Raw genomic sequence first — 23,753 nt, 5'->3', positions numbered from 1 at the left:
CATGTGCTGAATTTTAAGAATTTATCATATCAAAAACAGTTGTAAATATATATTTTATTATGCATGTCTACATATTGCTTGCATAAAGATATGTAAAAGAAAGCCTTGCATAATCTATTACATCTATTTTCGTCGATGAATTTATTCTATTATTTACCACTGAATATCATTACTGTACTATCTGTATCATTGAACCATGAAAAGACGTGGACCTATCCAAGATAGATTTTCAAATAAAAATATTTCAGATTCATTGGATTTTTATATAAAGGTAAAATTACAGTGTAGAATAACAAGAAGTTCACATTGCTTAACTCATCTCATTGGAATAGATGTACAAGAACACCTTACGTTATGTATAGACTTCAACGTTGTTCTGGAAATATTGCATTCTAAAGAGAAATTAAATTGATACGATATTCATTTAATGAATAGGATGTTTTCAGTTGTATCTTTTACTATAAGTAATCATTGATAAAAATTAAAAGAACTTTGTAATGAAATGTAAGTAAAATTCCATGTATTTAGCATATGGGAAAAATCAACATTGATTACTTTGAAAATCAGATAAAATGTGTCAATTGATGGTTTAAGACTTGATAAAAGGGGAGAGTGATGGTGATAAATAAAATGGTCCATATTCGTCAGATATACTGCAGTGACATGATGTTTTGTTTACAACTGCTAATTGATCTTTCTGTATTTTTACCATTTCAGTATTTCAGTTTTCTGTCTTCTATTTTCAACAGCTGTTTAATGTAATGTTCAATGCTTAATAGACAATTATAAACCTAATAGTGACCATAGGGATACTTATTGAGGTATCGTTGATCTATGTAAAGTTCACTAAAAATGTAGACTGTTGAATGGGGCTCACAAAGGGATTTATCCTTACTCTCCTTCCATTTGATTATTTAAACTTGCTGAGGGTTCATTTTAAAATTTGTAAAGGGAGACCTCTAATCTAGAATGATATTGACATAATATATGTTTTACTTGCTGCTGAAGGTGTACATCTGTAGATGCTAGCCCTGCTGTTGGTGCTGATAATGAACGTACATTTCGTTTTGTTAAACTAAGTTTTAGGAATATTTTTAGATACGCATTTAACAACAAATCCTTATATTGCATAATAATAGTAAAAATTATCCGGTTCAAACTTCCAAACTACATTTAACAGAGTAAATTAAAGGTTAACTTAAAGTCAAGTGCGTTACAGGTGAATCATATCACTGATCAATTATTACAATTCTGTAGTCAAAAAGATTATAAATTATTTCAACTAAAACATGCTATCCCTTTCTCAAAGCTTGCTAAACATTTCATATACATGTAAACAATTTTGTAGATCTTGGTCATTGTGAATAAATTACTTAAAGGAAAAGTTTGACGCCGTATAGACAGACATAGGCCTGGATGCTTCATCACAAGTTACCTTCACCTTTCAGTAGGTGAAGTTAGTGGTGTAACAACAGGTCGATTTATCGATATGTAGCGATAGATTTGCTCTCAAAAAAATAGGTTGAAAAGTCAAGAGTTTTCACAGAGTTATTGCCAAACGACTACATAGATATCTTGCCACAAGGGTTAGACGATTTACAAAATCGGGCAGAATCGGGCAGAATCGGACTAGAATAGTGCCGTTTAAATGATTTTTGTGAATTTCTTTTGCATTGATGTTACACATTGTGAAACGTTTTTAAGGAAAAATGAAGACGTATTATATAAAACACTCATTTCTGATTTGGTCGCGCAAGACCGAAAGACGATTTACAGGATCGGGCAGAATCGGGCGGTTTATATGTAGAATTTGGGCATTAAATTGTTCTTAGTGTAAATATTTTGTTTTTAAATCACCATTATTCAAATATTTAAGTTTCAAATTGACCAAAAATGGCGAAACTATTGTATTTTTCTGGCAGAACGTACTGTGCCGCGCAAGACCGAAAGACGATTTACAGGATCGGGCAGAATCCGCGACTGTTGACACAACGTGTCTGCAGCGCCGCCATCTTGAGAAGATATTGCCGCTAGCGCCAAACCATAGCTACACAGTGGGCCTCATGCTAGAAATCCCACGAAAAATGTAGCTCGGTCACTAGCCCACGTATCAACACAAATAATACTTCATTTTAAAGCTGAGAAAAGGTTCTTTGTTGTAGTCGTCTCAAAGTGCAGTTATTGAGGATCAAAATTAAAGACAAAATTACGGAAATACTTAAAATGTAAAAAGTATTGAATAAAAATACTCCTCAGTTATTTTGTATAGGATAATTATAACAATAAACCAACCCACCAACAAAAAGAAGATAAAAAAAAACTCAGTGCACAACAACATGTTACAGCAAAATAAAAAACTACTCCTTACACATCAGGCGAATGACCATCTCTAAGTATAGCTGCTCAAATACTTGAAGATAGTACTTCAAAAACCGCTTTCATCACTACTTGAAACACTGCCTGTTACAATGACATCTACTACTTAAAACTATATATATGTTTACAAGTCAAAATGAATAGGCGCTATCATACAAAGGTAAATCGGATAAGGCACACATTCTGTAGAACATCAATTTGTACACGATAGTAACAGTGAAACTTCTGTTTATGACAGCTTATACAATACCTTCCCAAGATGGCGGATCGCTAGACACGTCACAGGCGTCTAGGATTAGATATCTATGGTCTTGCAGTCATTGATATCTTATCATAGATGCCGCGCGGCGACGCCTGTGACGTGTCAACAGTCGCGGATAGGACTTGCGGCATCTAGGTAAGATATCGATGTACAAGATTACATGATCTTTTGTAAACGTCTTTGGGACCTTGATCAGTGTGGCGCTAAATATACAAAAATGGCATAATTACCGACTTAGAATGGAAAAAGAATTTAAACACAAGTGGTTACATCGGTTTATATCTTAATTATGTGTTATAGTAGCGGCATTTAAAAAATATTTCCCAATAAAAACAGCGGTAGGGCAGCAACTTTGTAAAGTGAAGATCACAATTAAACTCTCGTTTATGAAATAAGCGGTGCGTTGATTTGGTAAATGACTAATTTAATCCTACCTTTGCTACACCTATACTGCACTATAATGTCCGACACGGATCTGTCAACGATGTATGAAGTGTGTCAAACTCTCTGTCAAAACAAAACAATCATATGTTCAATTAATTAATTACATTTTAAAACATAAAATAATTTTAAATTACAAAGTAATTACACTAAGTTTATTGTGAAACTAAGGATTATATGAAAATAACAGTCTTGAGTCCAGCAGTGTGCGAGTTTCACAACAAATATCACAGAATAGCAGGTTTGTGTATAAAATGAATAATATGAAAATAGAATACAGTAAAACATTTGACAGTAAGCAACACTATCGCGATAGCATCACAATATTAATGTTACTACTGCAACACTATCGCGATAGTATCACAATATTAATGTTACTACTGCAACACTATCGCAATAGCATCACAATATTGATGTTACTACTGCAACACTATCGCGATAGCATCACAATATTAATGTTACTACTGCAACACTATCGCGATTATCACAATATCCATGTTACTACTGCAACACTATCGCGATAGTATCACAATACCAATGTTACTACTGCAACACTATCGCGATAGCATCACAATAATAATGTTACTACTGCAACACTATCGCGATAGTATCACAATATTAATGTTACTACTGCAACACTATCGCGATAGCATCACAATATTAATGTTACTACTGCAACACTATCACGATAGCATCACAATATTAATGTTACTACTTCAACACTATCGCGATAGTATCACAATATTAATGTTACTACTGCAACACTATCGCGATAGCATCACAATATTGATGTTACTACTGCAACACTATCGCGATAGTATCACAATAATAATGTTACTACTGCAACACTATCGCGATAGCATCACAATATTAATGTTACTACTGCAACACTATCGCGATAGCATCACAATATTAATGTTACTACTTCAACACTATCGCGATAGTTTTTTTGATCTCAACGGTCACCTCTAGATGAGATAATAATACAAGTCATTATATAACATATTTACCTTTACAAACACCTGGTGCTGGTCACTGGTGCTGTCACTGGTGCCGTGGTGCTGGTCACTGGTGCTGTCACTGGTGCTGTCACTGGTGCTGGTCACTGGTGCTGTGGTGCTGGCCACTGGTGCTGTCACTGGTGCCGTGGTGCTGGTCACTGGTGCTGTCACTGGTGCTGTCACTGGTGCTGGTCACTGGTGCTGTGGTGCTGGCCACTGGTGCTGTCACTGGTGCTGTGGTGCTGGTCACTCGTGCTGTGGTGCTGGACAGTGCTGATCACTGGTGCTGTCACTGGTGCTGTGGTGCTGGTCACTGGTGCTGGTCACAGGTGCTGTCACTAGTGCTGGTCACTTGTGCTGTCACTGGTGCTGTGGTGCTGGACAGTGCTGGTCACTTGTGCTGTCACTGGTGCTGTGGTGCTGGTCACTGGTGCTGTCACTAGTGCTGTGGTGCTGGTCACTGGTGCTGTCGCTGGTGCTGGTCACTGGTGCTGTGGTGCTGGTCACTGGTGCTGTGGTGCTGGTCAGTGCTGGTCAGTGCTGGTCACTGGTGCTGGTCACTGGTGTGGTCTGTACAACAACTGTACCAAATGCAAAACCTGAATAATCATCATCGGAATTAGGAAACAAAATGTTATTATACCTATCTGAAGCTGTTTACTTTGTAAAGTTTGGTAATTGTGATACGAGGGCGGATTTCAATGCATCTGAATTATTGATAGGTTTTCCTCAAAATTAGATATACTTAATTTAATGTCTTATGCAGAGCATACGTAAATTATTGTTTGTCAAATCAATGTGTTTTCTCTCTCTTCATATTGGAGGGATATAGTAGATTAACTGAAATTTACATCATTCAAGATTAATCAAAAAGTCCAGAGTCAGGCCTTACACTTCATTAAAACCTGAAACATAGAAAACAAATTTCTACATCAGATGAGAACCATTAAAATCTTACAGAAAATAAGGTTTTAAAAAAGAACTTGGCAATCAGTTTAAAATGCAGTTTAAATGAAGGTGGTATGTTAGATTTGATTAAAAAAATAATCCAAGGCAATTCTATAAATATTTTTCGAGACCTAAAAAAGTAACAGAGTCCAATATATCAATGGATGAATCCCTTTCTTGTTGTATCTCACGGGCCGTAAGACCTAAGGAATAAAAAGAACTGGACCAGGATGGTCTCCACGCGGACGTAAGCGGCTGGGGCGTGTAGCCACAGTGGAGAGTCACCATGTGCAACGGGAGAGCTTGGAGTATTCACTCCACGCTAAGGCCCCCACCAAACAAGACAGTGATTTGTAGGGTAATTGGAAAACAATTTACACACTTCTATTTTTCGTCTAGTTCATTTAGCGAAAAACAGTTTCAAATAAAATGTATTCAAATTAGAATTCGAGTATATTTTTGTATTAATTCTTTCAGGGACGTATGTTATGTATGTCTCTGATTCTTTGAACTGAATCCATGTCCAACATGGAATTAAATAATACGAGAAAAGTTGTAAATAATAAAAGCTATTTAATTTCAGAATCATTAAAGCAATGAACCAAATAGTAAACAAATTGACATACTGATGTATTGCTTAAATTATGTCCTACCGTGAGTTCAACACTAAAATAGACTATACAAGTAGGTACGGGTACAGATCTAGTGTACAAGTGTTATCCCGACAACCGACACATGTTGCCGAACAGAGAAGTAGGACAGCTTATCAGAAAACATCAGAACGTAAAAAGGTACTTATTTTTTCATTTATTTGTGGTGTGTGTTTGTAGTTTATTCAAGAAGTTGATATACAAATATTATGTCTGAATACTAGGTGACAATATACAGCTGTGAACAGGATTGGAACACCATAAAAGTTTCCTCGTTCACTGGTGTGTTTACAAAAAATATGGCGGGAAATTAAAGGATCCAATGTGCCTACCTACATGTTTGTTATGTGTAACAAAATAGATAAATAGATAAATAGGTAAATAATGCCTGGTCGTTTATAGAAGGACACAACGTTAAGTTTTTATTGAATAGAATGGTTGTCACGCTAGTTAAAAATGGTAGATGAATTTGCTAACACCAGATCTACATGTAGGTGTATGTACGTGACCCTGGAAACTAAATGACATACACAGTACCTACTTGTATGCATATTCAGTTCTAACTTGTACATATGTGTATGTATATTCAGTGCTAACTTGTACATATGTGCATGTATATTCAGTGCTAAATTGTACATATGTGTATGTATATTCAGTACTAATTTGTACATATGAGTATGTATATTCAGTGCTAACTTGTACATGTGTATTTAGTTCTAACTTGTACATATGTGTATGTATATTCAGTGCTAACTTGTACATATGTATATTCAGTGCTAACTTGTACATATGTGTATGTATATTCAGTACTAATTTGTACATATGAGTATGTATATTCAGTGCTAACTTGTACATGTGTATTCAGTTCTAACTTGTACATATGTGTATGTATATTCAGTGCTAACTTGTACATATGTATATTCAGTGCTAACTTGTACATATGTGTATGTACATATGTGTATGTATATTCAGTACTAATTTGTACATATGAGTATGTATATTCAGTGCTAACTTGTACATGTGTATTCAGTTCTCACTTGTACATATGAGTATGTATATTGAGTGCTAACTTGTACATATGTATATTCAGTTCTAACTTGTACATATGTGTATGTATATTCAGTTCTAACTTGTACATATGTTTATGTATATTCAGTTCTAACTTGTACATATGTGTTTATATATTCAGCGCTAATTTGTACATATGTGTATGTATATTCAGTGCTAACTTGTACATATGTATATTCAGTTCTAACTTGTACATATGTGTTTGTATATTCAGCGCTAATTTGTACATATGTGTATGTATATTCAGTGCTAACTTGTACATATGTTTATGTATATTCAGTTCTAACTTGTACATATGTTTGTATATCCAGTGCTAACTTGTACATATGTGTATGTATATTCAGTGCTAACTTGTACATATGTATATTCAGTTCTAACTTGTACATATGTGTTTGTATATTCAGCGCTAATTTGTACATATGTGTATGTATATTCAGTGCTAACTTGTACATATGTTTATGTATATTCAGTTCTAACTTGTACATATGTTTGTATATCCAGTGCTAACTTGTACATATGTGTATGTATATTCAGTGCTAATTTGTACATATGTGTATGTATATTCTTTTCTAACTTGTACATATGTGTATGTATATTCAGTGCTAACTTGTACATATGTGTATGTATATTCAGTGCTAACTTGTACATATGTGTAAGTATATTCAGTTCTAACTTGTACATATGTGTATTCAGTGCTAACTTGTACATATGTATATGTATATTCAGTACTAACTTGTACATATGTTTATGCATATTCAGTGCTAAGTTGTACATATGTGTATCCAGTGCTAACTTGTACATATGTGTATCCAGTGCTAATTTGTACATATGTATATGTATATTCAGTACTGACTTGTACATATGTGTATGTATATTCAGTGCTAACTTGTACATATGTGTATGTATATTCAGTGCTAACTTGTCAGATTTTTATGATGTGAACACACCAGTAGTAATATTTTCAATATAAATCATTGATAGAACTTGCAAGTTAACAAGTTATAATGCAGCATTTTATTAGTCAGGGAAAACACTACTTAGTGTAATTGTATGTGTTATAATATGACTGATGGATGGATATTTTCATTTCCAATAAATTTAAATCACAGCCCTATTTTTAGATGATATTTAAAAATTGCATGGCTCTCAATCTGCCAGATTTGGGGCCGAATATCCCAATGCAAAATAGTATCTTTATTCCCAATTTAGACCCCAAGTTTTCCAAATTCTAAGGAAAACGCCGCTATTTTCCCTAATTCTAAGGGCCCCAGGCCCCAGTCCCAAAATGGGACAAAATTAAAAACTTGAGTCTCAACCATGTAATAAAGATCATCAACAATATTTCTTTGATTTATCGTCACACTTACAATCAGCTTATTATATTTGTCAGACTGATTGAGGATGAAGATCTATTTTGCTGGCAGTATCCGCGGTGGTCGTCAGGATGCAGAACTCTACTTAAGAATAATAGAAAAGCTACAAGCATATGGTACCGTTCTGACAGAACATGTCGGAGCAAAAAATTTGGAAGAATGTGAGTATCATTGATGGAATAGTTTCAGTAATTGAAAACAAATTTGGAGATTTCAGCTGATTTGAAAATCATAATTGGTTATATTTTGACAATCAATTACAGTAATCTAAATATAATTGGAAGATATATATTTTTTTAATTGGTTTGGTTTCATTTAAAACTGAAATCCTGGGAGAGATTGGTCTAACTCGTGATGTAAGTAATGATTAAAACCAGGTTTAGTAATTGTTTTAATGATTGATCATTAAAAAAATGAATAGAAGATAAAAAGTTGAAAAATTAGATGACAGAAATGAAAGTTGAAAACATATGTTATTTTACATTACACTTGGCAAAAAGGGCTGTTTGAATTTGGTAAATGCAGATCTTTTTACTCTAGTGATATCAAACAAATCAATCCATATGATAGGTGCTGAGAAAAAAAAAGTCTCTTGGGTGACTGACGCCTCTGGTCATCAGTTTTAGTGATGATGTTACAAATATTTAGCATATGATTGTAAGAGAATTTTTTTTATAAATGTTATCATGTTACAAATATATTTATTTTAGGTAACTATGTACGGTATAGTTGTCTAATTTTGCGGAGCCAATTTTGCGCAGTTGTCCCAGTTTAGTCTAGTTCATGCATATTTATAAACTGGTGTCTAAGTATACAGAAGTATCAGATCACTTGTAAGATTTTATTTCTTTGTAGATATGTTTGTTGGGTGTAAAAGTCCATGCTGTCTTTATCTGCTGTGGATATAGCAAAATTAATTACCTCAGGAAAATTACCAAGTCCACAGTAGTTTGTGCAACAGGTATAAGTCTGGATTTTATTGTCATTTCAGCAGGTGAGAAACACTTGTCAGAGAAGGAGATTTACAACCGAGACATGGCGTGGCTTCAGGAGTGTGATGGTAGGTCGACGTTTCCTCATTGATCTTTCACTTTGGAACATCTATGAGAATTTGTCTTTGCATTGCTGTATTGTTTTTCTCTCTCTTATTTTTATTTTTTTTTTCTCTCTTGGAAACCATTTAACTTGAGCTTATTTGCTGACAATCTTACCAAATAAAGTGACTTTAATGATTGACTTGTCAAACATAACATTACCTTTTTCTTAGGTTCATACGTTTAAAAAAATCCTTTTTTAACCATCTGTGTATCTTACACCTATAACCAAATTTTTACAGTGTTCGTAGCAGAAGTAACACAGCCATCACTTGGAGTTGGATATGAGATCGGACGAGCAATCACATTAAATAAGAAGATACTCTGTTTGTTCAGACTGGATTCAGGCAAAAGTACGTAGAACCTGGGAAATGCAATGTTTTGTTTGGGTTTCTTTCAAATAACAGCGAAGATTAGGTATCTCAGCTTACATGTCCCTGATTCCTGAATGTCTGTTGATATATCTATTTAACAAAGTCTCTGTCTGATAATAAGCCCATGCAACAATGCATGGGTTTTCACTTTTTCATTGTCCTGTAAAAAGTTCTTTTCCAATTAATATGAGAATCTGCATTGCTGTACAGGTATCCCAACAAATTACATTTAATCTTTGTTAAATTTGGTAGCTATTTCTCTTTATTATATCCCCATACTGGGATTAAAGTAGTAGTTTCAGAGTGTGTAACCATCCATTACCAGGAAGACTTGGTCCAAGCTCTCAAGAATACACACATCAATTTATTTTTCAATTTTCATGATTTTCTTGAGAGTTATGCCCCTTTAGTTGATATCTGTATTATGTATTATACTTTTCCCAATTATTTCTGTTTACTTTATTAACTGACTTTATTTGATATTTTGAAGCCTGGTAGAAGTGATGCATTATTATGTAAGGAGTTACAGGCTGTCCAGCGTCCCTAAAATGTCCATCTTTCAGTCCGTCTGTCCACAATTGCATTCCGCTTATTATCTCAAAAACTACATCACCGGTCATCACCATTTTCACTGGGGATGTTGGGCCTGTGGACCTACACAAGCCTATTGTTTTTCGTCACCGCACGATATCCAATATGGCGGTTACGGGCGCAATCTTGAATTTGCATTTCGCTCATTATCTCAAGAACGACAACACCATTGGTCACCATTTTCACTGAGGATGTTGGGCCTATTGACCTATACAACCTTATTGTTTTTCGTTGTCACTAGATATCCAATATGGCAGTTACGGCCACCATCTTGAATTTGCAATCCGCTCATTATCTCAAGAACGACAACACCAGTGGTCACTATTTTCACTGAGGATGTTGGGCCTATGGACCTACACAGCCCTATTGTTTTTCGTTGTCACTAGATATCCAATATGGCAGTTACGGCCACCATCTTGAATTTGCATTCCACTTATTATCTCAAGAATGACATCACTGGCAATCACCATTTCCGCTGGGCATGTTGGGTCTATGGACTTGCATAGCCCTATTGTTTTTCTTTGTTGCCCGATATCCAATATGGCGGTTACGGCAGCCATCTTGATTTTGCATTCCGCTCATTATCTCAAGAACGATATCACAAGTGGTGACCATTTTCGCTGGGCATGTTGGACCTATACAGCCTATTGAGGTTCTTCACAATCTCGGCCCTGCATCCAACTTTATAATAAAGCTGTGGGGTATTGCCTGCGTTTGCGGAGCTATTTTTTAATATTTCTTACAATTTACTGAAAATGTTTTCATTAAATTCATACTTAAAATGTGTTTTAATGTAGTCTGTAGTTCTAATTCAGGATAGACAATGATAGGCAGTTGACCAGTGGATCTATGTACCCAGATTGTTATTGGTTGTGACTGAGTGACAGAGGTGTGATTCTTAAGGTATGTAATAAGCAATACCTCCAAGCCATTTTTCCCATTGAAGATTATCTGAAGGAAATAAGCTCAAGCTCCTTTCACAGAAAGTGCAGCATGAAAGCATGACAATTTCAAGTGTATAGCTAGTGCTGCAGCCTAGATCCCAAATTCTGTGACATAGTGTAAGTCATATTAATTTTAAGGGTTCTTTTCAGTTAAGTATTATTCCATCGTATATATATTTCAGGTCACAGCCAACAGCAGCTGGGACACTTAAACCCTGGAAGACACTTTTCCTGCAATTAAGGCATTGTATGATCGTTTCTATTTTGTCTAATTTGCAAACGTAAGTCAGTTTAATGCTTTCATACTCCCTATTCTAGTTACAAAATTCCTAATTTTAGCCCTAAATTTGCCCTAAAATTTTGTAATTTCAGCCCTAATATTAGTCCTAATTTTTTGTCAAGAAGTGCTGGACAGCCTGGAGTTATGTCCCTTTATAATTGTATGCTAATATTACTTCAAATTCACTTTCTATGTACACTGAACACACAGTCAGCCAATTATGTAATCAATTAATTGCATGGACAAGTCTGTCCAATTTCAACCGATTCCTCATCACTGCCATATTGGTTTTTTACAGAATGTTAGAATTGTATATATGTTTTGTAAAGTGAAAAAAACAGGTACATAAGATTTATTGATGGTATTAAAAAGGTTGACTTCATTCATGGTATCATATAGGAGGTAATTTTCAGAGGTCAAAATGGTCAGGCTTCTTTTACATCCATCAATTTCATTTTCTGGAATTAAAATTTTGCGATCTTGATTTAAAAGGACATTAATTACTTACGTGTCTCATCATTTTATGGATTCAGTTTCCATGATCATGTCAATGTACTGATGGCCCCATCAAAATAATGCAAAAATGAATTTCTTAGTTGTGAAAATTCCTAGATATACTCAAGGTGATATTTTTTATTTGGATCTTGAGACAAAGGTTGTGCAAAGAAATTTCCTACATGTCTAAATTATGAATTCCTGATTTTCAACGAAACTTAAGACTGGTTACGATTGTTCTGTCAGATTCAGATATAATCTCAGATAGGGCCACCTGTAATCAAAATCAATTTGCATTTTTAGGTCATCTGACCCGAAGGGTCCGATGACCTATAGTCATCATGCTTCGTCCGTCGTCGTCCGCCGTGCGCCGTCCGTAAACTTTTCATTCAAACGACTTCTTCTCAAATACTAGAAGGTCTAGGGGGCTAATACTTGGCACAGAGGATACTGGCATGGAGCTCTACCAAGTTTGTTCAAATGAATGACCTTGACTCACTTTAAAGGTCACAGGGGTCAAATATGTTAAAATCTTTAAACAACTTCTTCTCATTAACCAAAAGGCTCAGAGTGTAGATATTGGGCCTGTGACATGCTGGAATGAAGGACTACCAAGTTTGTTCAAATGAATGACCTTGACCCACTTTAAAGGTCACAGGGGTCAAATATGTTAAAATCTTTAAACAACTTCTTCTCAATAACCAAAAGGCTCAGATTGCTGATATTGTGTCTGTGGCATGCTGGGATGAAGGGCTATCAAATTTGTTTAAATGAATGACCTTGAACAACTTTCAAGGTCACAGGGGTCAAATATGTCAAAATCTTTAAATAACTTCTTCTCAAATACTAGAAGGCCTAGGGGGCTAATACTTGGCCCATAGCATGCTGGGATGGAGCCGTACAAAGTTTGTTCAAATGAATGACCTTGGCCCACTTTCAAGGTCACAGGGGTCAAATATGTTAAAATATACAAAGGACTTCATCTCAATAAGCAAAAGTCTATGAGTGCCGATATTGGGTCTGTAGCATGCTGGGAGGAAAGGCTACCAAGTTTATTTAAATGAATGACCTTGAACAACTTTCAAGGTCGCAGGGGTCAAATATGTCAAAATCTTTAAATAACTTCTTCTCAAATACTAGAAGGCCTAGGGGGCTAATACTTGGCCCATAGCATGCTGGCATGGAGCCCTACAAAGTTTGTTCAAATGAATGACCTTGGCCCACTTTCAAGGTCACAGGGGTCAAATATGTTAAAATATACAAAGGACATCATCTCAATTAGCAAAAGTCTATGAGTGCCGATATTGGGTCTGTAGCATGCTGGGAGGAAAGGCTACCAAGTTTATTTAAATGAATGACCTTGAACAACTTTCAAGGTCACAGGGGTCAAATATGTTAAAATCTTTAAACAACTTCTTCTCATTAACCAAAAGGCTCAGAGTGTAGATATTGGGCCTGTGACATGCTGGGATGAAGGACTACCAAGTTTGTTCAAATGAATGACCTTGACCCACTTTAAAGGTCACAGGGGTCAAATATGTTAAAATCTTTAAACAACTTCTTCTCAATAACCAAAAGGCTCAGATTGCTGATATTGTGTCTGTGGCATGCTGGGATGAAGGGCTATCAAGTTTGTTTAAATGAATGACCTTGAACAACTTTCAAGGTCACAGGGGTCAAATATGTCAAAATCTTTAAATAACTTCTTCTCAAATACTAGAAGGCCTAGGGGGCTAATACTTGGCCCATAGCATGCTGGCATGGAGCCCTACAAAGTTTGTTCAAATGAATGACCTTGGCCCACTTTCAAGGTCACAGGGGTCAAATATGTTAAAATATACAAAGGACATCATCTCAATAAGCAAAAGTCTATGAGTGCCGATATTGGGTCTGTAGCATGCTGGGAGGAAAGGCTACCAAGTTTATTTAAATGAATGACCTTGAACAACTTTCAAGGTCACAGGGGTCAAATATGTTAAAATCTTTAAACAACTTCTTCTCATTAACCAAAAGGCTCAGAGTGTAGATATTGGGCCTGTGACATGCTGGGATGAAGGACTACCTAGTTTGTTCAAATGAATGACCTTGACCCACTTTAAAGGTCACAGGGGTCAAATATGTTAAAATCTTTAAACAACTTCTTCTCAATAACCAAAAGGCTCAGAGTGTAGATATTGGGCCTGTGACATGCTGGGATGAAGGGCTATCAAGTTTGTTCAAATGAATGACCTTGACCCACTTTAAAGGTCACAGGGGTCAAATATGTTAAAATCTTTAAACAACTTCTTCTCAATAACCAAAAGGCTCAGATTGCTGATATTGTGTCTGTGGCATGCTGGGATGAAGGGCTATCAAATTTGTTTAAATGAATGACCTTGAACAACTTTCAAGGTCACAGGGGTCAAATATGTCAAAATCTTTAAATAACTTCTTCTCAAATACTAGAAGGCCTAGGGGGCTAATACTTGGCCCATAGCATGCTGGGATGGAGCCGTACAAAGTTTGTTCAAATGAATGACCTTGGCCCACTTTCAAGGTCACAGGGGTCAAATATGTTAAAATATACAAAGGACTTCATCTCAATAAGCAAAAGTCTATGAGTGCCGATATTGGGTCTGTAGCATGCTGGGAGGAAAGGCTACCAAGTTTATTTAAATGAATGACCTTGAACAACTTTCAAGGTCGCAGGGGTCAAATATGTCAAAATCTTTAAATAACTTCTTCTCAAATACTAGAAGGCCTAGGGGGCTAATACTTGGCCCATAGCATGCTGGCATGGAGCCCTACAAAGTTTGTTCAAATGAATGACCTTGGCCCACTTTCAAGGTCACAGGGGTCAAATATGTTAAAATATACAAAGGACATCATCTCAATAAGCAAAAGTCTATGAGTGCCGATATTGGGTCTGTAGCATGCTGGGAGGAAAGGCTACCAAGTTTATTTAAATGAATGACCTTGAACAACTTTCAAGGTCACAGGGGTCAAATATGTTAAAATCTTTAAACAACTTCTTCTCATTAACCAAAAGGCTCAGAGTGTAGATATTGGGCCTGTGACATGCTGGGATGAAGGACTACCAAGTTTGTTCAAATGAATGACCTTGACCCACTTTAAAGGTCACAGGGGTCAAATATGTTAAAATCTTTAAACAACTTCTTCTCAATAACCAAAAGGCTCAGATTGCTGATATTGTGTCTGTGGCATGCTGGGATGAAGGGCTATCAAGTTTGTTTAAATGAATGACCTTGAACAACTTTCAAGGTCACAGGGGTCAAATATGTCAAAATCTTTAAATAACTTCTTCTCAAATACTAGAAGGCCTAGGGGGCTAATACTTGGCCCATAGCATGCTGGCATGGAGCCCTACAAAGTTTGTTCAAATGAATGACCTTGGCCCACTTTCAAGGTCACAGGGGTCAAATATGTTAAAATATACAAAGGACTTCATCTCAATAAGCAAAAGTCTATGAGTGCCGATATTGGGTCTGTAGCATGCTGGGAGGAAAGGCTACCAAGTTTATTTAAATGAATGACCTTGAACAACTTTCAAGGTCGCAGGGGTCAAATATGTCAAAATCTTTAAATAACTTCTTCTCAAATACTAGAAGGCCTAGGGGGCTAATACTTGGCCCATAGCATGCTGGCATGGAGCCCTACAAAGTTTGTTCAAATGAATGACCTTGGCCCACTTTCAAGGTCACAGGGGTCAAATATGTTAAAATATACAAACGATTTCTTCTCAACAAGCAAAAGTCCATGAGTGCTGATATTGGGCCTGTAAGATGCTTGGAGGAGAGGCTACCAAGTTTGTTCAAATGAATGACCTCAACCAACTTTCTAGGTTTGGCTTGCTTTTTGTCAGATGACCGTTAAGGCCCATGGGCCTCTTGTTTTTTTATTATTTTCTTTAATTACAAAATGGCTCCTCTTTTGATTTCAACCAAAATGGCTGAAAAGAAAGATTATACTCAGCCCACAAACTTTCCTATGATTCAGATATACTGAAGTTTACTATATATTTCCAGGTTTATCAGCCATGATAGCAGGAGCAGAAACTGGCTCATCCTCATTTGTCGTGAAAAATTACAAAGAAGAAGATGTCACAAAAATATTGAGTGAATTTCTTAATTAAACCTTAAAAAATATTTCACAAAAGGACACTGTAATGGTGCTTACAGGTTATCACCAAGGACATCAAAAAATTTTGTGCACATAACCAGATCGGATCAGTTCATTATGGAATTGATCTGAAGGGATTTTCATGCCAAGGCAACAAATTGGATGCCGGATCTTCACAAGAGTAATCTCCCTTGGTCTTTAAACTGAGAAGATACATTTTGTTATTATCTGGTTCCACACAGTTGTTTTTCTCTCCAGAGTTATGGCCCTTGGACTTTCAAGCAGCTCTCAGTTAACATGCTCTTATTTTCTTGATACTGGATACAAATATTGAATTGAAATGTGATGTGTGTTTATATTACACATTATTACCATTAAATCAAGCATTATGATATGTAATGATGTATTTTGAAGTCTGCACTGTATCACTGAAGTAGGACAAGTTTGCCTGGGTCTATTTGTTTATGCTGGAAAATGATGCCAATAGCTATACTTTTATGTAATGTTTGGGGCATGAATCCCGATGGAATTGAATGTGGTGCGTAGTTGAGTGAGTGAATAAATCAAATATGCCCTACTTTCATATAACAACACATACTCTTGTGATTTGTAAATAATATGCTCACAGGCTTTAATAGTCATGAGACTTGCAGGACCTATGTACAGGTATGATAGACATTGTATAAACAGTAGTAGAAGTGGGAACAGGTATGATAGACATTGTACAAACAGTGGTAGAAGTGGGAACAGGTATGATAGACATTGTACAAACAGTAGTAGAAGTGGGAACAGGTATGATAGACATTGTACAAACAGTGGTATAAGTGGGAACAGGTATGATAGACATTGTACAAACAGTAGTAGAAGTGGGAACAGGTATGATAGACATTGTACAAACAGTAGTAGAAGTGGGAACAGGTATGATAGACATTGTACAAACAGTAGTAGAAGTGGGAACAGGTATGATAGACATTGTACAAACTATTAGAAATGGGAACAGGTATGATAGACATTGTACAAACAGTAGTAGAAGTGGGAACAGGTATGATAGACATTGTACAAACAGTAGTAGAAGTGGGAACAGGTATGATAGACATTGTACAAACAGTAGTAGAAGTGGGAACAGGTATGATAGACATTGTACAAACAGTAGTAGAAGTGGGAACAGGTATGATAGACATTGTACAAACTAGTAGAAATGGGAACAGGTATGATAGACATTGTACAAACAGTAGTAGAGGTGGGAACAGGTATGATAGACATTGTACAAACAGTAGTAGAAGTGGGAACAGGTATGATAGACATTGTACAAACTAGTAGAAATGGGAACAGGTATGATAGACATTGTACAAACAGTAGTAGAAGTGGGAACAGGTATTTAATGACTTAAACAATTCAGATTATCCTTAGCAGGCAAAAACGCTCCACGTTTCTTCACATTCCCACAATGTTTAAGCTCAATGCCACCTATTAAACAGAGAAAGAATTATAGAATGTGATTGTGATGAGGGTAGCAACTCTGTCACTGTACTCGCCTATCGCAGACTGTATAAAAACAACACAAGTTAATTCCACATTTTATTGCAAAATTAGATTGATACACATTAATGCGAAACATTGAATTTTATCTGTATGATACAGCTGTCCTTAAAAATTCGGTGTGCTTAGAACATTCAAATTGAGACCTAAGAGATACCTCAGGAAGTGGAAGAAATTTCGAGGACAATAGGAAGACGCACTAGTCTCGTGATTGAACAGGGCCTTATTTGGACCTTTTAGTTAACAAGGTCAGTTCTGAATACATACATGTTTGCTGGAATTTGATAACTTTCCCGTGTTATGAAAAATGAAAAGTATGTCATATTTTCATTTATAAATCGATCATTCTTTGACCTGTTAAACGGTATATAATATTGATCATTTATATGACATGTGACTTCATGACCTATATATTGATTTTTGACGTCACACTGTTGATGTGAAAACTTAAAGTAAAATATTGGTTGATATTAATCACGTATATAGTGTGACCTTTGGTGACCTATTTATTGAATTTTGATTAAACTTTCCATCTTAAAAGAGGTCCAAATGAAAGGTAAACTATGGACTTATCTATTCCTCCAGGTGACCTATAAAATGTGTATACTGACCCTTGAAATTGGTTTGTTATCTAAATGCATATGTGCAATAAGAGACATTAATGGAAACATGGAATGTGACGTTTGACCAGCAAATCTTAGTATTGTCGTAAACGTGCAGTGTGTTGGAAAAACACGACGATCCTGACCTGTTAAGGTAATCATAATTCAAACACAAATTAAACCAGGGCAAGATATGACGATATACACGGAGACTCCTGAAACGGTATAAGAATAAGACAAAGTGAACCAAAAGATTAAGCATTTTCTGCTTCATTGACTACACATACAGTGTAAAATATTGTTCACTCAAAGCAAATATTGTCACTTTCTCAGATGAGAACAGGGTATAAACAACAGACAACATAAAGAGCATCAAACACGTTCAGCTTCATATCGCATAAAAAAGAAACAAATAGAATATTTCTATTTCTGCATCGTTCAAGACCCTGTTGTTTTCGACGTATCTGTTGATTGTCGACATCTTGCACGGAAAGCATGATATTGGGACAACATCGACATGTAAACCCTAAACACTGGTGATGTAAGACTGTTGCTATGCAGAAATGGAGTATTCACACAAGGGAAACGAAAGAAAATGAAATAATTACGTGTATCATACAGCTTCATGGAAAGTTGTCCGTCTTGGTAGTAGGACAATATCCAGGTAAGCGGCTGGTATTCTGGTGGGCATTGTCAATAACATACAGGCATCTGTAAGTGAGAATGCAAGGGTTTTGTGTCTTGTTTGTGAAAATCAGCCTCGTATGAAAGTACGCCATATTGAGAAGTAATAATTACCGGTGACATTTTTTTTATCTATTTCATGTAATCCCTCATTTACAAGTTGACAAATGACGTCTACTAAAGCAATAATTTCCGAGGCCACTGACCTTGTATATCCTCACAATGACCTCTTAAGCGAACGTTTAGGATTACAGGTCTTTTTTGGCTGATGTCATCGGGCAAAACAATGTTAGAGACTGTCATTAGTCGAAACCTGACCCTCTTACACTACACCAACTGACACGTAGTTTTTAGTAGAAAGGAGGACGGGCCTCAAGGCGAACATACAATTGGAATTTATCTATTGGTGGTGTGAAGATAGACCAAGATATACTTAAAATATGTCTTTAAAACTAGATATACACGCACAGTCGTAAATATGACCAGATCACAGTGTTAATATAAATGGATAGTTCATGTTCATAATCTATTTACAATGAAATGGAGTTTTATTGAGTATATCGAATATGACGATTCTTTTAAATTATCACGGCAGTTTAAAAGAATGGAGAGATCATAGCGGACTCCCTACCAATACTAGATCAGTCTGACCACGCAAAAGCCACTGTGTATATATTTAGATTCTAGCTTGTGTGTAAGGTGCCTATGGTGTTTGCATTTTGTGTATAAATTGTAACTGACTTTCACATTACACGTATCGAAAAAAACATTGCCAAGTCTTGTAAACAAATCTATCGGTTCGTCCTAATCTATAAACTTGGACTATCATTATATGTAAACAGAATTTTCGGTTTGAAGTTTTTCGAAAGCAGGTTTTCACGGTATTGAAAATTATTAATGGAATGATGAAATAACATATTTGCAAGATACATATTTTCTGTTCGGTAAGTTTAGTTTTAAATACAATCACAGCCATGGTTTAGAAATATCTTTTTAAAAAATAATAAAAATGTTGACGATGTTTTGACAACAATTAAATCAAGTCCTATTATATGATGAGAATCACCGTTGAAATTTCTTTTGCTAACTGCAACAAGTTTCAGTTTATTTTTCTATTTGTATAGCTAAATTGAAAATGAAGATCTATTTTGCTGGAAGTATTGGGGGTGGTCGACAGAATGTAGAGATCTATTTAAGAATACTAGAAAAGCTAAAAGCATATGATACCGTTCTGACAGAACATGTCGGAGCAAAAAATTTGGAAGAATGTAAGTTTAATTCTTGGTTAAGTTGGAGTTACTTAACACAGCATTTTTTACATTTTGATATTCTAGCTGATGAAAATGAAAAATCAATAAATTGTCATATATTTACTAATTACTTGAAAATGTTTGAGAAATACGAGTGTGTAATTGGAAGATGGAATTCCATCCTTCCGATCATCTCTACTTAAAAAAAATTGTCGTTTTGTTAATGATTTAATACAATGAAAAATGAATGAGGAAAAGACTCTTCAAAAATTGAAGATCTATTTGGCCTTACACTGGTCGAGTCGCCATGGCTGATAGAGACAGTGTCAATGAACACATCATATAAATTCGCACGTTTTACTACACTCAAAGTCAGCCAAACTCAAAACAATTATTTGCGTTTGAGGTCAAATTTGTTAAAGCATTTAATTGCTAACAGTATTTCTTCTCCTGAAGACGAATTATGCCTAAAGCCATAAAGTTTTCAAAACTTGTAAATACAAGGATTTAGATATAATTATTGTCATTTAATCTGTAGTGAAAGGAGAACTAGGGCCATATTTCGTATTTTGCAAAACAAATGTTACTTACGCCTTATTTAGTATTTGATGGAAGTACTTAAAAAGTTTTGAGTAGCGTTGTGGTCGTTTGTTAATACTTGGTAGTATTCTTAGGGAAAGGCTTTACAGTTTGTGACGCCGAGATCAACATTGGAAGTCTTCGAAATTAAATGTGTTTATTTTCTAAAGGAATTAAGTTCTTCTACAGGCTTTTAGGCATCTATGGAATTGTGTATTATCTAAAACCCACAGTGAAGGTTTAAAGATGCTGTAGAAAAAGTAAGGGAATGCAGGATTACTTTTATCTACATGTATATACTTATAAAAGTCCCAATGAGAGTGTAGGTACATTTTAATTGTACATACAGCTGTACGTTATGTGTTTCACTGTTGAATGAAAGGTACAACGTACTTTGTTTTGTCAGATCATTTAATTCATGGGGTAGATGTTGAGTATAATCGGCATGTACAGTATTGAATTGTAAAAATCTAGATTTTGTTGTAGTTTCGGCAGTTGAAAAAGACTTGACAGAAAAGGAGATTCATGATCGAGATATGGTGTGGCTTCAAGACTGTGACGGTAGGTCTATATAGTTTTTTTATTGATGTTTTAACTGGGAAGAATAGTTAGAAAATGATACATTGAAAAGCTCTTTTTTTCTTTTTTTTTCCTTTTAAACAATCTTAGTGGAATTCAGTTTGTACATTACTGTATCTGTCATAGGAAAAGCATTCGATGGACTGGCACACACGACACGTAGAACTAGACAAAATGGTTTAATAAAATGTATTAAATAAATTCATAACCGTAGTTGGAACGGTTGTACTGACAAGAAGACATATTTATTTCCATCGTTAAAATATTAATGTTATCAGTGGTGGTAGCAGAAGTAACACAGCCATCACTTGGAGTTGGATATGAGATCGGACGAGCAATCACATTAAATAAGAGGATACTCTGTTTGTTTAGACCGGATTCAGGCAAACGTAAGTAGAACTTGAAGATTGTGTATAACCGATTATTTTCGCGGATATGGCTTTTTCGTTATTTCGCGGCACATTAACATGATCGCGAAAATTTAATCTGTAAAATAATTAGACACGTGATAATGATTATGTGTATTTTTGCATCCAAATCGCAAAATTCGCTTTCGTTGAAATATAGATTCTACTTCGATATTTCCCTTTTTTTTTTAGAAAATCTCGAAAAATTACCAGCTCTACAGTATAGTATTTTGTTAAATAAAATAAAAAAAATATTGGTGTAACAACTAAGGTGAGTCACTTATTTCTGAATGTCAAACGGGAATTGTATTTATCCGAAAATAAACCAATAAACCAATGCTTACTACTCTTCATTGTTTAATTGTCGTGTAATTGTCTCACTCTTGTTTTGAGATAGATTGATATGTAAAAACTTAGACACATTGTCGTCAATCTGACCTGTAAAAGCGTGAAGCGAGACTCTTCAGTGAACAACACAAACGTATCTAATGGGCCAAACTAGACCGATGAGGTGGATGTGCAGCCACTGCATTTGATGTTGGCGTTACGTCTGCGTAAGTGATGGACCAACATAGGGACGTCTTGGCAAACCCTGAGTGCCGACAACATGACGTGCCACCCCCGTCACCGTCTGAAATCAATTACGGAGGTTCGAGAGATGTATGCCTCTATCTTGATGACGCGACGTAACGCGCGGGTGTCCGCTCCTGGGACGGTCACCAACTCTCCATGTGGTTCAGAGACGCCCAAATAAACGGGACATCTTTGTCACGTGTATACCATATTGCTGGACTTCATTACATTGCAAATGCCCTTGTATTATCAGAGCAGTGGCCTTACCACTATCGACTTCATTCATTCGCGGCATTTCACTCTACAAACTCTTCAAACAGAAATATTGTGTAGCCGATCTGTACTGTTCCCATATTCGATTTGTAATGCTTTCCAGCATAAATGTTTATAGCTCAGGAGTATCCTGGATGTACGCTCTCTTGGAAAATCTGCTGAAGGCATATAGCATGGAGCGGGGTCATAGTCGGCTGAATTTTAACTGAAGAATATTTTCACAGTGCATGGAGGTATCTCAGTGTCAAATTTAATTTGATGACCTCCTTTCTAAAAGATCTGTTACAAAGACCGAACTTGCTTTTCTTCTTTCTACTAGTACATGTAAAATTTTCTCTCGTAACACAAACTTTCCCATGAATCAGATTTCCAAAAGTTGAATTTTTATTTCCAGATTTATCAGCCGTGATAGCAGGTGTAGAAACTGGTTCATCCTCGTTTGTTGTGAAAAATTACAAAGAAGAAGATGCTGCAAGAATATTGAGTGAATTTCTTCTCTGAAATACTTTTTTTAAGAATGCGATGCAGTGGTCTTAACATGTTATTAAAAAGAGCATTGAGAACTCAACAACTCACATCTGATAAAGCTTTACATAAAGACATGAGGTATGAGTGCCTGATTTCAACAACATTGATGTAAAGTGATATTGATGCCAGGTTTCAATTGTAATGTCCATTTGAATTTCTTAGAGCTGGACGGTAAAATCGTAACGAGAAGATGCATGCGAAGTTGGCTTTCAAATGTGTTTGGTTTGCGTGATGGTGGCGATGAAAACACATACCACACACATGTGTTTGTGCTAAAGTATAATGCAATCATAAATGTGTATTTAATACCATAATGACGAAAATCAGATTTGAGATATGATTGTGCAACACCCGTCAACACGATCATTAACATTGCCACAACAGTGAAATAACCTACGTCACCGAGCAATAATTTTGTGTAAAAAAGAAAACCTGTGGTTCTACCAACCTGACCTACAGTACATAATTGAAGCTACAGAAGGGGTAGCTTCTTCTTCTTCTTCCTTTGACAACTTTCACGAAGGCATACTAAGGAAAGATTCATTCTGAACTATATAATCATTTGTCTTTTTTTTTTATTATTTTTTTTATCGTGCTTTCCTTCCATGATCAATAACTTGCATACATTCTGACGTATAATACCCATGACAGTTTGTGTTTCTCGAAAAATTGTGAAATGGACCAGTCTGTGCTGTCGTGGTTGTTGTGTTGGACAAGACATTT

At 35.7% G+C, this 23,753-nt stretch overlaps 2 protein-coding genes across 3 annotated transcripts; both read left to right on the top strand.

Moving 5' to 3' along the window:
- The first annotated feature begins 5,750 nt into the window (after nt 1–5,750).
- Nucleotides 5,751–16,607, top strand: LOC132559202 (2'-deoxynucleoside 5'-phosphate N-hydrolase 1-like). Of its 2 annotated transcripts, none has more exons than XM_060223820.1 (5): nt 5,751–5,819; nt 8,137–8,280; nt 9,114–9,179; nt 9,456–9,566; nt 15,923–16,607. In XM_060223820.1, the coding sequence occupies exons 2-5, from the start codon at nt 8,148–8,150 to the stop codon at nt 16,027–16,029; spliced, it is 417 nt and encodes a 138-aa protein (XP_060079803.1). In that variant the 5' UTR covers nt 5,751–5,819; nt 8,137–8,147; the 3' UTR covers nt 16,030–16,607. The 2 variants fall into 2 exon arrangements, with proteins under 2 accessions (XP_060079803.1, XP_060079802.1); XM_060223819.1 differs by having other exon boundaries at nt 9,111–9,179.
- Nucleotides 16,608–19,976: 3,369 nt separating this feature from the next.
- Nucleotides 19,977–23,003, top strand: LOC132559200 (2'-deoxynucleoside 5'-phosphate N-hydrolase 1-like). The gene is made up of 4 exons (XM_060223817.1): nt 19,977–20,109; nt 21,166–21,231; nt 21,528–21,638; nt 22,897–23,003. The coding sequence occupies exons 1-4, from the start codon at nt 19,977–19,979 to the stop codon at nt 23,001–23,003; spliced, it is 417 nt and encodes a 138-aa protein (XP_060079800.1).
- The last annotated feature ends 750 nt before the right edge of the window (nt 23,004–23,753 follow it).

The sequence above is a fragment of the Ylistrum balloti genome, unplaced genomic scaffold, assembly GCF_031769215.1.
Source record: "Ylistrum balloti isolate Yb309-2 unplaced genomic scaffold, AGI_CSIRO_Ybal_v1 Utg370874, whole genome shotgun sequence".
Taxonomy (NCBI): domain Eukaryota; kingdom Metazoa; phylum Mollusca; class Bivalvia; order Pectinida; family Pectinidae; genus Ylistrum; species Ylistrum balloti.
This window is presented reverse-complemented; position numbering and strand designations above follow the sequence as displayed.

What these genes read in the sequence shown, in the direction of transcription:
- LOC132559202 (XM_060223819.1), top strand. Translation starts at nt 8,148, where the DNA reads ATGAAGATCTATTTTGCTGGCAGTATCCGCGGTGGTCGTCAGGATGCA. An exon ending in AGCAAAAAATTTGGAAGAAT is followed by an intron (nt 8,281 to 9,110) that starts GTGAGTATCATT and finishes TTGTCATTTCAG; the next exon opens with CAGGTGAGAAACACTTGTCA. An exon ending in GTGGCTTCAGGAGTGTGATG is followed by an intron (nt 9,180 to 9,455) that starts GTAGGTCGACGT and finishes AAATTTTTACAG; the next exon opens with TGTTCGTAGCAGAAGTAACA.
- LOC132559200 (XM_060223817.1), top strand. Translation starts at nt 19,977, where the DNA reads ATGAAGATCTATTTTGCTGGAAGTATTGGGGGTGGTCGACAGAATGTA. An exon ending in AGCAAAAAATTTGGAAGAAT is followed by an intron (nt 20,110 to 21,165) that starts GTAAGTTTAATT and finishes TAGTTTCGGCAG; the next exon opens with TTGAAAAAGACTTGACAGAA. An exon ending in TAGACCGGATTCAGGCAAAC is followed by an intron (nt 21,639 to 22,896) that starts GTAAGTAGAACT and finishes TTTTATTTCCAG; the next exon opens with ATTTATCAGCCGTGATAGCA.